The 17,196-nt window shown below is 41.3% G+C and overlaps 1 protein-coding gene across 5 annotated transcripts in view; it reads right to left on the bottom strand.

The window, feature by feature from the left end:
- GRIK1 (glutamate ionotropic receptor kainate type subunit 1) overlaps nucleotides 1–10,146 on the bottom strand; it is a 372,065-nt gene extending 361,919 nt beyond the window's left edge. For all 5 annotated transcript variants that reach the window (XM_019839466.3, XM_023238826.2, XM_023238825.2 and 2 more), the window contains exon 1: nucleotides 9,639–10,146. In XM_019839466.3, coding sequence (XP_019695025.2) covers nucleotides 9,639–9,756 — 118 coding nt within the window. In that variant the 5' untranslated portion in view covers nucleotides 9,757–10,146. The remainder of the gene's footprint in view (nucleotides 1–9,638) is intronic.
- Between the last annotated feature and the right edge of the window lie 7,050 nt (nucleotides 10,147–17,196).

Genomic DNA, 17,196 nt, shown 5'->3' with positions numbered 1-17,196 from the left:
TGCCTTTAGACTTGAAAGATGGCTCTAACTGACTAATTCATTTTTAGGAGATGAAGTACAATAACATCTTATACAATATAAACACAGGTCACTGGAATGCAACTTCTATTTATGGATTGCCAAACTATGTAATCCAACAGTTTAGAAGTTTAAAATTAAAAAAAAAGAAAATCCTTAAAAGTTGCCCTGGAATCATCATAAAAAAATCACTGATTTTCACCGTGCTTTCCCCAATTTGAATTATGAAGTATTTTATTGTCCCTAGGAATTAAGTATTGATTTTCTGAGGGCCTATTTAGATAATTTTGCTAAGAAAAGAAATCCACACAAATAGTTTGCTATGAGTATTAATTCAAAGACATTAGCACTGAATGCCTCTACCAGAGTATGTCACAATGCCTGAATCGATATTCAAAATTAAATTATGTTTAATTAAGTACAAAAGGCGTAGAATAGTAACTAGATGTTAATGGATAGAAACAGTGAATGGCTGATTTTCTGCAAAGTTATCGATGAATTCTAAAGAAGACCTATGATATTTTATCAATAACAATTTTTATATAAAGTTTATTTCTTTCATGATTTTTCCAACATTAGATGCTGTATGTCTTTTTTTATGATACTGTAGAAAACTTTTTATGTAGCTATTACATGGAATTGACAATCATTTTTCTATTTCCCTTGATACAATTAGTTACAGATCTTTATGTACTGCAGAATTAGTAACAAAGATGTGGGTTTTTTGTTTTTGGTTTGTAGTACACCTTATTTCTTTATTTTTAGAACAATTTTAGATTTACACGAAACTTGTGAGGGTTGTACAGAGTTCCTATATACTCTATTCCCAGTTTCTCCTTGTTAACACCTTTTTATATGAGGATGGTGCATTTGTTAAAAATAATGAAGCGATGTTGATACACTATTAGAAGTAATATCGATCTTGATTCAAATGTCCTTAGTTTTCACCTAATGTCCTTTTTTTTTTTTTTCTTATTTCAGGATCCTATTCAGAACTCCATATTACAGGGACTCTGGCGTGGATCAGTGGTTAAGCATCTGACTCTTGATTTTGGTTCAGGTCATGATCTCACAGTTCGTGAGTTTGAGTCCTGCATCGGGCTCTGTGCTGACCCTGCAGACCCTCCTTGGGATTCGCTCTCTGTCCCTACCCTGCTCACATGCTCTCTCTCAAATAAATAAACTTAAAAAAAAAAAAACACCACATTACACCTCTTTGTCGGCTCTCCACAGGCTTCTTTAGGCTGTGACAGTTTTCCAGACTTTGTTTTTTATGACTTGGCAATTGACAAGTATTGGTCAGGTATTTTCTATTAGTATTTGTCTGATGTTTTTCTCGTGATTAGAGTGGGGGTTGGGATTGGGGGAGAAAAACCAAGTAGATGAGTGCTATTTGCCTCAAAGGTAGATGCCGTCAACACAATTCATCACTTGTGATGCTGGCCTTGGTCACCTGGCTCTTCTGTGTAGGGAGATTTCTCTCTTCTTGTCTATTTATTTATTTATTTATTTAATCATTTACCTATATCAGTATGGACTCGTGGGTATTTATTTTATAATTTGGCTTATAATCTAGTACTTTTTAAAATTTTGCGACTCAAATTGTAACAGTTTTGGCCATTGGGAGCTGGTTACTTGGTGTCTGTGTCCCTTTAACATATTCCCATCGGGGCACCTGGGGGGCTCAGTCGGTTAAGGGGTGGACTTCAGCTCAGGTCATGATCTCTCAGTCCGTGAGTTCGAGCCCCGCGTCGGGCTCTGTGCTGACAGCTCGGGGCGGGAGCCTGTTTTGGATTCTGTGTCTCCCTTTCTCTCTGCCCCTCCCCTGCTCATTCTCTCTCTCCCTCTCTTTCTCAAAAATAAGTAAACATTAAAAAACTTTAAAAATAAATAACATATTCCCATCAATGGGATTTTTTTTGAGTGCTCCCGTACTTTTCCGGCTCATCTTGTACATTTCTCCTTCAGTCCCCAAATTGTCCATTTCTCCAGGTGTACCTGGGTGCAAGGTGTGCTCACTTCTACCGGGGTGTCACTGTCTCTAGGCCCTCTCAACTGGGACATGTATGCATGTGTGCACCACCCCATTTTGGGGTTGCTTCCATCAGTCGAATAAGCCTTAACATAGTCTATAACCTTAGACTTGTTCAGTGTAGTAAGTAACGCATTGTATTAAATTTCCATTGTGCATTTTAAAGGAAAATAGTAAGTACTAATGAATTACAAGTCTCTAAACTGATAACTGATGATAATAACCACAATTAATCATTAGATTTCTATGAAATGAAAACGGACATATAGAATTCTAATACAAAAATCTGCATTGTTGAGCTCCTTTTGGGACATTATTCAGTAGAAATTTTAAAGAGTACTCATAGACTTTTGTATGTTGTATTTTGTGTTTTGTTTTCTTAAGTCAGGACGGCAATAAACTAGTAATTCATCAGAAGACATAAAACAGGATAATCTTTCAAATGTATTTAGCAACTAACGTACCGACTGATATATGAAGGATTTAGAGGGCTAAAGAAAAGTGTTTTCACTATTGTAGAGTGTTTCTGTGAGATTGATTTGTGGTCAGTAGGAGTATACTCTTCATTTAATCAATGTCCTTGCCTCTTAATTCCACTTTCTAACTAATTTTACATTGTATTTAATAAATATGTTAACATAGCATTAGACAAAATTACATGCTTTAAAAAAAACCTTAAAATTTTTTGTAAGAACAAAAAGAATAAACTATCATTTAAGTGATTTGGGGAAGTTAAAGATTTTTATTTTTTAGTAGTTCATAAATAACATAGATACAAAATCAAATATTTTTACCTGTTTGTTTGTTTTCTCCTCCAGGATAAACCATTTTTCCATTTGATTTATTATTACTAATACTATAATGTTGATGTAATAAGATTACAGGTTTTTCCAATTTGATATGACAGCTTGATCTCAGCAGTAAATCAAGACAAACTTACAAAGTTTTTGTAGCTGGTATACATTTCTTTTTACTTTAAAAAGAAATTTTCATTTCTCCATGAAAATTGATCATTGAAAAAAATCAGATATGCATTTAAAAAGAAATTAGCAGGTTGAACTTTAAATAAAGATAGACTTTTAATTTACTACAGATTATAGTCTTGGAAAATATATTATAAATTTAATATTTTTTCCATTTAAAACCATGTTAAAAAGTAAGTGTAGTGAAAAAAAATCAGGAAAATTGTCCCATATCACATTTTGTGGTAATAAAAATAACACACCTTTCAGGATAGGTAATGTGGTTTTAAAAATGTTTTCAATATAATAAAGAACAACAAGTATCCAAACATTTAGATGTAAAATTGACCCTTGAACTACACGGGTTTGAACTACGTAAATCTACTTATATGCAGATTTTCCCCATAAACACAGTATAGTACTATAAATGTATGTTCTCCTATTATTTTCTTAATAAGCTTAATTTATTATACTAGCTTACTTTACTATAAGGATACAGGGTATAATACATATGACTACAAAATCTGAACTCGTCAACTGTTTATGTTTTCCGTCCGGCTTCCGGCTTACAGTAAGCAATTAGTAGATAAGTTTTGGGGGAATCAAAAGCTACGTGAGGATTTCCAACCACCCAGTGGTCGTTGCCCCTAACCTCTTGTTCAAAGATCAATTTTACAATTTAAGCTTTGTAAAAAAGTTCTGAAGTAGAGTGGACAGCATTTTAGTTAGACCTGAAGAAGCGCTAGGTGTGCGGTCATGTGAGTTATGTGTGCATTGAAAATTTCAGCGAGTATTGGCCAGTGTTTCCTCAGATACGTTCTGAGAACAGATATGTTCAGTGAGACATTAATAGCTGTGATTCAAGTTAAGAGTCCTCTGATAAGGAAAATGTACGAAATGCTGGAGTCAAAAAAAAAAAAAAAAACAAAAAAAACAAAGAAAAGAAAAGAAAAGAAACAGGTTTCTTCGTGCAGAATCACAAAAAGCTTTTAATATAAACTTGTCTCCTGAATCTCTAAGGGACAGCATTTCTCCATACTTAGCCACACAAATAAATTATTTTACAGCACAAAATTCCTTCCCTGTTCATTAACAGGGAGAAAGAAGGGGAAGTGCTTTGGCCAACTCTACCATATGACGTTCATTTTACATACGATGTCGCATTTCATTTTTGCCACAAACCCATGAGTCTGTGGTTACTTCTGCTTCTCTAGCTAACAAAACAGCCCCCTCCTCAACACTCTCCCCACATTAGCAATCTTTTCAAGGTCAGCCAATTAGGAAAAGGCAGTTAGGAAAGAGAGTTCCTTTCTACCTGGAAGTCTCCAGTCTTTCTTCTAGGAGAAACAACTTCTGGAAAATTCTAGAACATAGATGATATTTTCTACATTATATGGTTATCAGTGGAACAACAGAAGGGTATTAAGAGGCTATGGGAAATCACCACCACCAGACTATCTCCATCAATTCTCCTTCAAAACCATTTCGATGAAGTGAACAATCTGATTATAAATGGTGTGTTTTCTAGGCTTTCCCTCCAACTGGATTGCCTTCCTTAACCCCCTCTTAAAGAGAAATTATGGAGAATCAAATAACAATGCCAACTTTTCTCTTTGCTAACTGCCTACAATATACTCAAATAGAAATTACTTTAACTTTGATTGATGTGGTTATCCCTGAGTCACTGAGAGCAACAGCTCACCTATGTTTGATCTCAGCTTAAATGGTTATATAACTGCACAGATAAGTCCATACACAATACAGCATACTTTAATGCAAGGAGCTTGAAATTTGAGATCAGAATAGCTAGCTTCAAGTTCTGGACTTTCTAGCAACCAGCACTTGAACTTAGGCAAAGTTACCAAGTCATGGTCTTCTCATTAAAAACTGGTGATGAGAACCATACAGGAAAGGCAGCTACAGTTCAGGTTTATGTAGGATAAACACTGGGCTTGTAAAATTAATATTACGGAAAAGAAGAATCATGCAGATAAAACAATATGGTAAGAGATCTGCATGTGTGCAGAAATACGTTCATATTAGCCACTCTCTTTTCATCATGCTCTCAGACCATTTCTCTCTCAGATTTTTCAGGGACCGATGGAGTTCTCAAGTTGATGTTAGGAACACTCTCTGTCAGGGTGAAATCGACCTCAGGCCAAACAGATCTCCCTAAGAGCTTCTGTTCTAGGTTTGGCAGAATGAACCCACTCTGTCCTCTTGGCCTTTGTGGGCTCTAACTTATTCTATGTTGACAATTCCTTTCATATAATAAATCGATGGCACAAGATTAATTGAAAACTCTTGAGAGTAACATTTGGAATTAAAAAGTAAAACGTGTCTGCACTGAAGTCCTGATGAAAAACTTCAGCGGTTACATACAGCATCCACCATCAGAATATATGCTTCCAGGGGGAGGTGTGTTTATCTGTTTTGTTCACTGTTGTGCACACGGCCTCTATCTAGAATTATGTCTGGCCCATGGTAGAGGAATAAGCACATAGTGAAGATCTGAGTGAAGAATGAATATTAAAAGAAGGAAGGAATTCGTGGCTAATGAATGAGGCTGTGAGTTTTCTACACTCACAAGCAAAAACACAAACAAATATACCCGAAGCAAAGTTTGGAACTTTGGGCCTCCTTAGGGGTAAATATTAAACAAATGATCTTATGGCCAACTTGATAATTAAAATAAAATCCATTTAGATCTGTCTTAAGGAAATAAAATCATCTGGACAACTATATTGTCATTTAACTTTCCATGCTATCGATATAAATTTCCACAATATTTCTCTTTATTTACCATATTTGATTACATAATAGTAATATAGTTTTTAGTGGTTTGTTTGCACATCACAAAAATTGTTTCTTTGATCCCCTCCCTATGAAACAGGAAAGGCGGACAGCATTGCTGCTAATTCAGAGGAGTGATCTGGGCTCGGAAATATTAAATGTGTAATAAAAAATATAACACATTTACTATTGAGTCTGTTCAGAAAGAGAATGACAATAATAATAATGTAAAAATAAAACCACAAAACAATTATAATGCAATTAATGTATGCATATACTGCTGAGAGCACTTTTATATTGTTTTTTGTACTCTTATTAACGTCACTGTGAGGTTGCAATTGTTTAATTGGATTTTTCAGAGTAGGCCTGGTGAGACTGAACAACTCTGGCTGACATAGCCATTGAGTCCTGGAGCGGGGACCCAAACTTGTGCTTTGTGGCAACAAATCGTGTCAGAAAGCCTGGTTCCCCACCACTTAACTCTCAACTCTATGCTTTTGCCCCCACCTCTCTGTGTATGTTGACATGATATGTAAAAATATAGTATATAAATATATCTTTCTGTTATGATTATTATTACAAGTATGATGCATCTGTCCAAGAAATTTTTTCCTTTCCTTTCCTTTCCTTTCCTTTCCTTTCCTTTCCTTTCCTTTCCTTTCCTTTCCTTTCTTCTCTATTCTATTTCAACTAATGGAGGTGTGCCATTGTCAACTAAGGTCATCCAGACCCTGCTGTAACTATTAGGTACAGGTTGGTTGGCCATGTGATTCTGAAGCTCAAGTGTGTGTGTGTGTGTGTGTTGCAGGGGGGGGGGGTTAGATACACAGAGATTAACTGGTTGTTAACATACACCATACGTATACAGAGAAGAAAGGATGATCCAGCATCCCCTAGGGACTTCCCAGCAGCTAACCATATTTCCCTCCGATGCAGGTTGCTGGGCAACCTCTGGAGGGTAGTGGTAATGTTTAGGGAAACTACATCCCATTGGACCCCCTTCATGTCTCTGATCTGTGACATGAGGTTGTAAACTTTTCAAAGGATAGCCACAGTATGTGTGATAACCATGCCTATGTGCATACTAAATGACCTCGTTAATATTTAGCAGGCATGAATTTTATCTTAAAGTTTATACCTTTCATTCACTTTCCTCAATAGCTGAAATTTAAGCAGACACTCACAAGAAACGTAGACTACCAATTAATTTATTGAAGCATTCAAATGCCTTTTCATATACGCACAGTGCAAGGCGCCTAACATTAATGGTCTACTTTGGATATGTTAAGTTACTGGAAAACACGGAAGTCAATAATCAAGAGCCCCTTTTTGTTGGTTGGTTGGTTGGATGGTTTGTGGTTTGTAGGAAAGAGAAAAAGGATGAGAGATAAAAAAAAAAGAGAGAACACATTTTAATTCTTCTCTTTGCTTCCCCCCTCCCTGCTCCCCACACACTTTACACACTTGCTTAGTCCCTAACTCCTTTGATATTTTGTATTCCGTGTTGGACTTGGCTGACATAAGAAACTCCCTGTAGAGAGGCAGGTTGCCTCTGAGCTAAGGCTGGTTTCCATGGTGCTGAAATGTCCACTTAAAAGTAAGCACAGTCCTGAGGTATATACACGTAGTGCTTACACCAACCACAGGTCACTCAGAGCCAGAAGGAGTAAGACATTTGTACTGCACATAAACAGCATCAGGCCATGCAATTTTACTTTATGCATTTCAGCTCCCATTTGGAAAAAGGAAATCTCATTATCCTGTACCATATATTTTAAGGTCAGTGAATCATGTTGGGTTGTTCTCACTTTGAAAACCACTTTTAAATGGATGAGTGTAATTACTTGTAAATACTCAGATCTGTGAACAAATATGTTTTAAAACATCCTTTTCCACCCCTTCTGGGAATTCCTTTAGATTTGGGGAATGCAGGGGAGGAAAATGCTACCTTAAGTTTGTTATACAGGAAGGAGGGCTATTGGCTGGAATAGCCTGTTCCAGTATGTCAAGATTTCCACCCCCCCCTCTCACTTTTTAGATTTGTCTCCTTTAAAATACATAAGGCATAAGGAAAACACCAATTAAGTTATTAGGCGTTGGAAATTGTAACGCATTCATCATTTATTTAGTACTGTTCAAAGAAATTTTGTTTTTGGATTGTGGAGGGCTGATTGCATCCATGGTGGCGGGGGGGGGGGGCGGGACAGGATATTAAGGCTACAACATACTTCAGGTGAAGGGTATTATAGTTACAAGTAGTATTTTTTTTTTTTTTTTTTGTACAACGAATGCTTTAGAACTCTTTTAGTGGACAGTCTAAATTATCCAAAAATGCACATTATCATTATCTGTAATCTAGAAAAATATATCTGCAGTAAAAATTAGTATTAGGGATCTTTTTTGAAAATTAGATCCCACATGTCTGGAGAAAATGCATTTCATAGTAGTAAATTTCTCTCTATATATATTTTTAACAAAATAGTCATGTTGAGTGACAAGAACTAGTTTCTGAATCTTTGGAAAGAGGTTTGCTAATTGCAGGCCAGCATCAGTAAAGTTATTGAGAAATTTCAGCTGCTCAGGGGCCTCGCTGGGCGGAATGCTCTACACTATTCCATGCACATCCTGCAGATCCTGTGGGTTCCTGGAAAGGGTGTGAATTAGAAACCCTTAGAACTCAGGACTTCACTCTTGCTACCTCCAGTGGGAGACTGGAAAAGCTGGGAGGCCCATGTGGTGTCTCAGCTTCACCTGTGGCTCTCTGTGTGTGTGTCTAAGAGGCATAGCTGATTGGGGAAGGAGGAGGGCAAGCTGAGACTAAGGGAATAGAGATTGGGTTTAGTATGGAAGGGAGAACATTAAAGGCAAAGAGGTTTTTCACCCCCCACCTCCACCCTAACAGCCTAGAAATCGCTCAGTGTCTCCACTACACCGCGGTGGGCGCTGTGCCTGTAGGTATAGGAATCCACACCCTAGCAAAGTACCCACCCCCTTCCAATGTCCTTGCCTTTTGCTCTTTTTTAGGCTGCCCCAGGGCTTCTGCACTTAGCCTCTCAGTCTCTTTTTATTCCACCTGAGAACGAAGTCCAGGGTCTTCCAGGGAGTTATTTTGACGGGGGACTAGATCATTCTCAGTGGCCCGCAGGTGTGGCAGATTGGGGATCAAATGGGGGCTTAGGTGTCTGCTCCTGGTGTTGGCTGACTGTTCTCTCCCCTCCTTGAACTCTCGGCCACAGAGCCAGATCCAGGCTCTGCCCCACACTGGTGGAACCCTCCAGACTTTGGAGGCTCCATGTAGAAGAACGCAACTTGGGGACGAAAACTTGGAAGCTCGGGGTTAGCCGGCTGTGGGAAATCCCCGCGGTCCCCACATTTTACTCTTGAGATACGGACATGCCTTTGACTCCCCGGCGCCCGGGTTGCCAGGGACCCGGGCTGCGCATCTGGACCGCCCGACGTCCACCCAGACGGCCGGAGAGCGCATCTCCGCGCCCGAAGCAACTGGCTGCAGCCGCGCGCGACCCCGCGCCCGGAGTGGGGTGCCCGCCCCGGAGAGCCTGGCCCCCTGAACTCCTGCCCGCGTTCCCGAAGCCCGGATTGAAAAAACCCGCCAACCGTCCCTGGCGGGGAAGCCCGGCACTCGCCGGGAGGGCAGCAGTGACGCGGCTTCCCCTTTCCCGGAGCCTCCCGTGCGCGCTGCCCTCGCCACCCCCGGGCTCTGCCCCTGCGCCGGCGCGCGCTGCCACCCCGGGACCCGCTGCCCTCGCGCCGGCCCAGGGAGCCGCCGCGTCCCGCGAGCCGGCGGCCCGGAGCGCTCCCCGGGGCTCACTCACCGATCCTGAGTACTTGCGGGGCGGTCTGGGGGAGGACGCAGCAGAGGAAATAGAGGAGCGCCCAGCCGGTGTCCCTGGTCCGGAGCCCGGGCTGGGCGAGGAGTGCGCGGCTCTCCATCTTCTCGGCTTCTTAATTCCTGCCGAGCCCCAGCCGCGGCCGCACGCCCGAGAGATGCAGCGCGCCCGGGCCGGCTCCCTGCCTCATCCTCCCTGGGATGCTCGGCGGCGGCACCCCTGAGCGCTCCCCCCCACCCCCCCCCCGGAGAGATTTTGAGGGCGCGGGCGTGGGAACGCGGAGCTGGCTGGCGACGCGGGGCTCGCTCGGGGCTCCTCGCTTCTGCCGCTAGCCCATCACCGCTGCTGCTCCTCCTTCGTGGGCCGCGGACGGCGGAGGACCGGCGCGCTTCTGCTCCCGGAGCCCAGAGACCAGCTGGGGAAAGTTGCTGTCCCAATTTGCGGGCACGTCTTCCTCATTCGTCCTCCGGTCCGATGGAGAGTGGAGGGGGCGGGGGGCGGGGGGCGGGGGTTAGGGGGGGTAGGGGGAGGAGGCAGCCAGAGAAGGAGAGGAAACGGGGAATGAAGGCGGAGGAGGATGGAGAGAGGGGACTGGGTGAGTTGGTGCAGGGGCTCTGAGCAGGCAGGATGGGCTCCAGCAGGTTAACTGGGATCGGAGCCACGCTCTTGCCTCTCTCAGTCCTTGCTTTCCTCCTCCCCTCGCTGGCCCCACCCTTGATTTACTGCCCGCCCCAACACCAGCGATCCAGACGCTCACTCACGCGCGCACACACACACACACACACACACACGCAGTCTTCCCTTGCCCTCAACTTTGCGCTGTGCTGCTTGGAAAGTCGATTGAGCGTTGCATACTCGAGACCGAGAAAATCTTATCTACTGGTCGGAACCGAGGCAGTTTCCGCCGTGCGCTGTGAGTGGTAGAAAGGCCTTCTTGGTAGTGTCCCTGCGCGCCCATTAGGGGGTCGTGGGGATGCCCAACTAGGACTCTTCCCATCACTAGATGGAGAATCGCCTTCTCGGACGCGAGTATCTCAGAGAATAGCAGAGCTGCTGTTTTAACTCTGGCGAGGATGAAGAGGAAGGAGAAGAAGGGGGTGGGGGGTACCTCCCGTACTCTGAGATTAGAGTGGCTTCTTTCCTATTCAGACCGGAGATAATCTCTTGTAAAATTGCTTCGCTTCCATTTACAGATGCAGAACTGCGAAAGGGGCAGATTCCAGCGCCCCTCCTTTTCTTGATTTCTTTTGACTGCCACGTTCGAACGCTGGAAGACAGTCTATTTTAGCAATGTAGGTTTGGAGACTATTTCTCGTAGAAGGACAAGGACAGTTCCCTGGGGAAATCATCAGCATTTGATCATTTTGGCTTAATTTCCTTTGAGCTTTCTGGGGAATGTTCTATATAAATGTTTGCTGGCTGTGCATTAACATTCATAGAGATTTTTTTTTTCCTAAGTATGGATTTTGGAGGACTGACCTAAACGGAGTCAGTCTATCTGAAAAACATGTCCACAGACATACCAACCTAGAATAGGAAAGAAGTACAAAACAGACCTAATGTATCTTAAGGTGCATTCATTCATTCATTCATTCACCCAATACCTGAGTATCTTGTATGTGGTGTCAGAAAGCATACTTTTTCTGGGGGGGGGAGAGAAAGTGAGAGAGCACAAGTAGGAGAGAGGGACAGAGGGATAGAGAGAGAGAATCTTAAGCAGGCTCCATGCTCAGCCCAATACAGGGCTTCCTCCCAAGACCCTGGGATCATGACCTGAGCCAAAATCAAGAGTTAGAGGCTCAACCGATTGAGCCACCCAGGTGCCCCTAGAAACCATACCTTTTACTAAAGATCCTATAGTGGGCAAAACGCATCACCCATCCTCCAAGGTTGATTATAACCCCACTGCTGGAAGCTAGTCAGCTCCTATGTCAAGTAGTGGGATGAGAGTTGCCAAAACAGAACACATCCACAGATAAGAAGAGGGGTTCATCTAGGGGCAGCTGGGTGGCTCAGTCAGTTAAGCATCAGACTTTGGCTCAGGTCATGGCCTCACTGTTCATGAGTTCAAGGCCCGTGTGGGGCTCTGTACTGACAGCTCAAGCCTGGAGCCTGCTTCAGATTCTGTATCTCCCTCTCTCTGTCTGTCCCTTCCCTGCTCACACTGTGTCTCTCTCTCTCTTTCAAAAATAAACATTAAAAAAATTTTAAAAAAAGAAGAAAGGTTGATGTGGACTTAGGATTGCATCTCATGCATGGATTAATTAAACCAGGAAGTATTAGGAACATATGCTGGTTATTTTCAGAAATTTGAAGAGCTCTTATGTTAAAAGAAAGTAGTCTTAGCGTTAGTTAAGTGAAAAGAAATACGAAAAATAAGACTATTGGATGGAAGTTGTAAGAAGAGTAAATTTCACCTGAATTTTTGAGGGGGGTACTGGCCATTGCTAAGTCAGGAATGTGTCGAACAGTGGTGTGGCCTGCTTCAGAAAGGAGTCAGACTCTCTATTCATTCAATCACTCATTGGTTCATTCAATGCATATTATGTGCCTACTTTGTGGGAGGCATTGTGTCAAGCCCCTGAGACACAGCTGGAATATGGTTGCTGCTATGATGCAACTCTTAGTAAAGAAGTATGATGAGTTACAAAAAAAAATGGTACTTTGGGCATAAAGAAAAGGAGAAATCCAACCTCATACAGGAGTTTGGGAAGACCTTGATAAAGGAGTGATCCTTCAAAACTCTAAGAATGAGTAGGTTATACGTGATTACTAAGTGCTTCTTAGAGTGAAATAAATATAACAATTGCTAGAGGATTTATTTTGAAGCCTAAAGATTTGTGTTAAGTATGTGCAGTTGTCTGTTTTCTTGCTACATCCGGTAAGGTTGCATCCCTAGATCTTGAGAAGCCAAAGTCTAGAATTAGGTCTGTTTTTGACCAAACAGTGTTTGAATCCTGCTTTTACCTAATTCTAGATTTGTAGCCTTGGTTCAATTACTTTATCTCCCTGTAATAGAGATTGCTAATGCTTACCTATATTTATTTTTCTTCTTCCCAGGCACGTTAAAGTCTGTACCTTTCCAGTTAAGTGTAATCATGTGACCATTTGTGAAACGAAATGCAAGTGGAAGTGGTGTGTGCATTTCTGGGTGAAAAAGAAGACAGTGAAAGACCTCACATGGCCCTTCAGCACACTCCTCTCCTGGAAGAGTAACCCTGAAAGGGACAGGATGTAGACGACAAGACGAAAGTAGCCTGGATCCCAGAGTCACATTATGAAAAGGAGATGCTCTAAATAGTTGTCAGACCAGCAACAAACTGGCGACAAATCAGTAACAAACCAATTTCATGCCCATTAAGACTTTGAGGTCTGGGGTGCCTGAGTGGCTCACTCTCTTAAGTGTCTGCGTCTTGATTTTGGCTCAGGTCATCATCTCATGGTTCATGGGATTGAACCCTGCACCAGGGTCTGCGCTGACAGCATGGGGTCTGCTTGGAATTCTCTGTCTCCCTCCCTCGCTGTCCCTCCCTCCCTCTCCCTCTCTCTCAAAATAAATAAATAAACTTAAAAAACAAACGATTTTGAGGTCTGTTTGTTACTGCAACATGACCTAATCTACACTGACTGATACACCTTCTAAGACTTGATATCTTCATTTGTAAAATGAAAAAAATAATAACACGATAGGGCCATTGGAAGATTATATTAAGTACTGCTTATAATGTATTTTCCAAAGCCCTTGTTACTCAGCATGATTAGTTCCTTTGTGGTAATTACTTTTTTGGTTAAAGGAATCTATACATACATTTCGAGTTTAAATATGCCTCACATGGCAGAGACCAACATGTCTGGTGGGAAATGCGTTAATAATAGTGATTCAATTAACAGCATGGTCATAGGATTTGGTCCAATACTATTTAAGGAAATTTTATTACTTTTATTATTTTTGTTACAGTTCCTTTTTGATTGGTAGAGCTCTTAGAAAGATTGCATTTCCTAAAATAGGTTTTTAAAGGATATGTGACACACTTAGGTTACTTTTCTGTATCATTTGTAAAATTCTGTAAAGCTTAACACTGAAATTTATTTCCTTGTTAAAATGCTTCCCTTCACTGCTCATGTACACAGGCTCGTGGTGTTGAGTTACTCATGACTGCTCAGCAGCTGCTGTTAATTTGTTTTGTGCTTTTGAGAAGGATTGTATTTTGTGTATATATGCGTCTAGTTATTTTTTGCTCAAAATGACTATGTTAATCACTTTTGATTCACATTTTTATAGTGCCCTCTTGAGAATAAAAATGCCCCATTGAATGCATACTGTCTTTTCCCCATTCCCCAAACGTTAAGCTTAAATCAATATAGTGTGGTTAATAATGAGCAGAACAGTAGTGAACAACACTGTGCTTCCTATGAGAGCTGATGGCATACTTAGATATTAATCCATTTAAAATTACTTAATTTTTAGAAGACAATTAGATGCAACAAAAGAAGATAACTAGATACAAAGAAAAATAGCTTAAAATAAACTGAGGAACCCAGATGTTTTATAACCGTGCTTTCAAAATGTAGTGAGTACACTTGAGTGTACTTATCATGTTACCCAGGGCACTGAAAGTAAAAGGCTTTTAGAGCCTCCTAGGAATGAGTAGCTGATTTAGGATCAACATCCTCATTTGTAGCTATTTCTTTGTCTATACGTTTTCCCTAGGCGATGTCGTGTGTTTCCAAGACGTTAAATGCCTGTCAGCCAAAGATTCCCAAATTGTATCTTGGGCTCAGATCTTGCCTCTGAATTCCAGGCTCATACAGCCAATTCTAATTATTATTTCTGCCCCAGCTTGTCCAGCTCTTGATTCTGTGCCATAGCATTGCACCACCCCAAGTCCACTTCCAAATGTTCTCATACCCATACGCATACCACCTTCCATTGGGCTATTACAACTGGAAACTCAGGACATCATTCTTGAGTTCTCCCCGACTCTTTCCCTATATCCAGTTCATTTGCATACACTATATTGGTTTTACTTCCAAAACATTTCTTGAATCTTTTTCTCTGCAGCTCCTTGGCTACCATACTCGCCTGGGTGACCTCAACCTCAAAACTTGTGATATTTGGGCCAGAAAATTATTTGTCGTGGAGGCTGTCCTGTGCATTGCAGGATGTTTCACAAGTTCCCTGGACTCTATCCACTAGATGTCAGTAGTACCTTCCTCCCAAGTTGTAACAAACAAAAAATGTCTACAGACATTGCCAAATGTCTTCTGAAGTACAAAATCACCCCAGGTGGGGACTATTGTACTAGTCCAAATCACCATGATCCCCCCTCTGGTCTGTTACGGTAGACTCCTCATTGTCGCTCTCCCCACATTGCCTCTTTTGCTTGTTTGGCTTTCTTTTTATGCTTATTTATGTTTGAGAGGGAGAGAGAGAGAGAGAGAGAGAGAGCACAAGGAGGGGAGGGGCAGAGAGAGAGGAGACACAGAATCTGAAGTAGGTTCCAGGCTCTGAGCTGTCAACGCAGAGCCCGACATGGGGCTTGAAGCCACGAACCGTGAGATCATGACCTGAGCTGAAGTTGGATGCTTAACCTTCTGAGTCACCCAGATTCACCCCCACATTTGCCTCTCTCTGTCCATTCTATGTATCTTATCTAAATTAGCTGTTCCCATTAATTTCCCTCACAATGGCCTCCTTAGTTCCCTCATGGTCATGACCAACTGTTTATTTACTTATTATAAACTCAATGATGGCAGAGCTACTCTTTTTTACATAAAACAATAGCACCATGCACTTGCCTAGCACTTAGGGGGAACTTGATAAATGCTCATTGAATGAATGAATTAATTAATTAATGAATTGGTATCTCATAAGCCATACAACCTGCAATCCCTAAGTGCATATTTGTAAGATTGAACTGAATAATGAGACAAATTTCTCTTTTGGTTTCTTTCAAATCTCCTACGTGGATCAGTTTATGCTTAGTGTTACATTTAGGATGTTAATGTACCGCACTTGCCTAGCAAAACTGGAATATAACCTTACATGTGTTTCTTCAAATTTCAGGAAAATGCAAAACGGAGTAAGGGTTTCTTTTAACATTTCATTTTTTAGTACCTTGGCTATCATTACACACACCTGAACAGTTTTACTACGGTTTTTATACTAACACCAGCCCTTCTGTGAAAGCACTGTGGAAAGCAACTCTAGTGAAGTTTCTGGAAGGAAAACAAAAATATCTTACTTATTCATATTTTTATATCTTATTGTAACAACCTGAGAGTATAATGAAATTCAGTCAGGTGTAAGGTCTGAACCAAAATTGGTCTTTTGTTACCTCCATACATAAGTGAGATTCCTCTAGGGGTAAAGAAGAAAAGGTCCAGGTTGGGTACTCAGTTGTCAGGAGACCTGGGTTCCAACCCTCACCTGATCACTAATCACATCTCGCTCTTGGTCAAGCGACACAACATCCTTAGGTCTCAACCAAAACATGAAGTGGGTGGGCTAATGTCTAAAAGCCAATGGGGACTAATGTTCTCCATTTCTCCTTCCAGCTCTGAAATCCGTTTTTTTTTTTTTTTCACAAAGAAGGGCTTTGTAAAAGCCCTGGTCTGGTTCTAGAGCACCCACATTTTTTTACGTGGAGGTAAAATTTACATAATATTTACTATTTAAAAGTGAATAGTTCATTGACATTTAGCACCTTCACAAAGTTGTACAACTACCAACTGTATCTGGCTCTTTTTCTCCCCCCCCCCCCCCCAACTCTATCTTGTTTTAATGTGTCTGGAAAGTCCTGAGTGTATATGACAGAAGCAGCAAGGATGATTCAGAGAGACAAATAGGTATTTAGCACTAAGGACTTACAGGTTGTTGTAAGGGATTTGATTTTTAGTCTGAATGAAATGGGAAGTCACTGATGGTTTTGAAAAGAAGAGTGACTTAGAAGGCTTACGTTTTGTTTCCAGTGCTATCCTAGGGGTTAGAGACACAGTGGATAGATTTGGTTCTTTCCTTTGTGGCCTATTAGTCAAGTAAACAGTTCTGCAAATAAATACAGCGTTACAAATTATGTCCATGAGGATAATAATAGGTGACTTCTAAAACTTTCTCAAGTACAAAGTGTACAAATCCTAAGCGCAGAGCTCAAGAATGAATTATCACAAAGTGAATACCCTCCTGTAATCAACAACCCAAACAAGAAATGAATCACTATCAGAGCATTGATGGCATCTCTCAGCCACTACCCACCCCTTCCCCCATGTCACTTCTATCTTGACTTTTCAATGGCAGAGATTAGTTTTGCCTGTTTTGAGAGTTAATACAAACACAATATATATTCTTTTGTACCTGGATTCTTTCAAATGATGGCTAGCATTTACTAAGCCCTTACTATATGCTAGGCACTACTTTTCGTGACTTACAGGTAAGAGCCACCATGAATGACCCTTTGAGGTGGTCACTAACAGTAATGCTCTCATTTTACAGAAGAAGACACTTAGTCACCCAGACAGAATGTCGGTTTCATGAAGGAAAGCA

The sequence above is a fragment of the Felis catus genome, chromosome C2 (genome assembly GCF_018350175.1).
Source record: "Felis catus isolate Fca126 chromosome C2, F.catus_Fca126_mat1.0, whole genome shotgun sequence".
NCBI classification, from domain to species: domain Eukaryota; kingdom Metazoa; phylum Chordata; class Mammalia; order Carnivora; family Felidae; genus Felis; species Felis catus.
The sequence above is the reverse complement of the archived record's forward strand: the minus strand, read 5'-3'. Positions and strand labels throughout refer to the sequence as shown.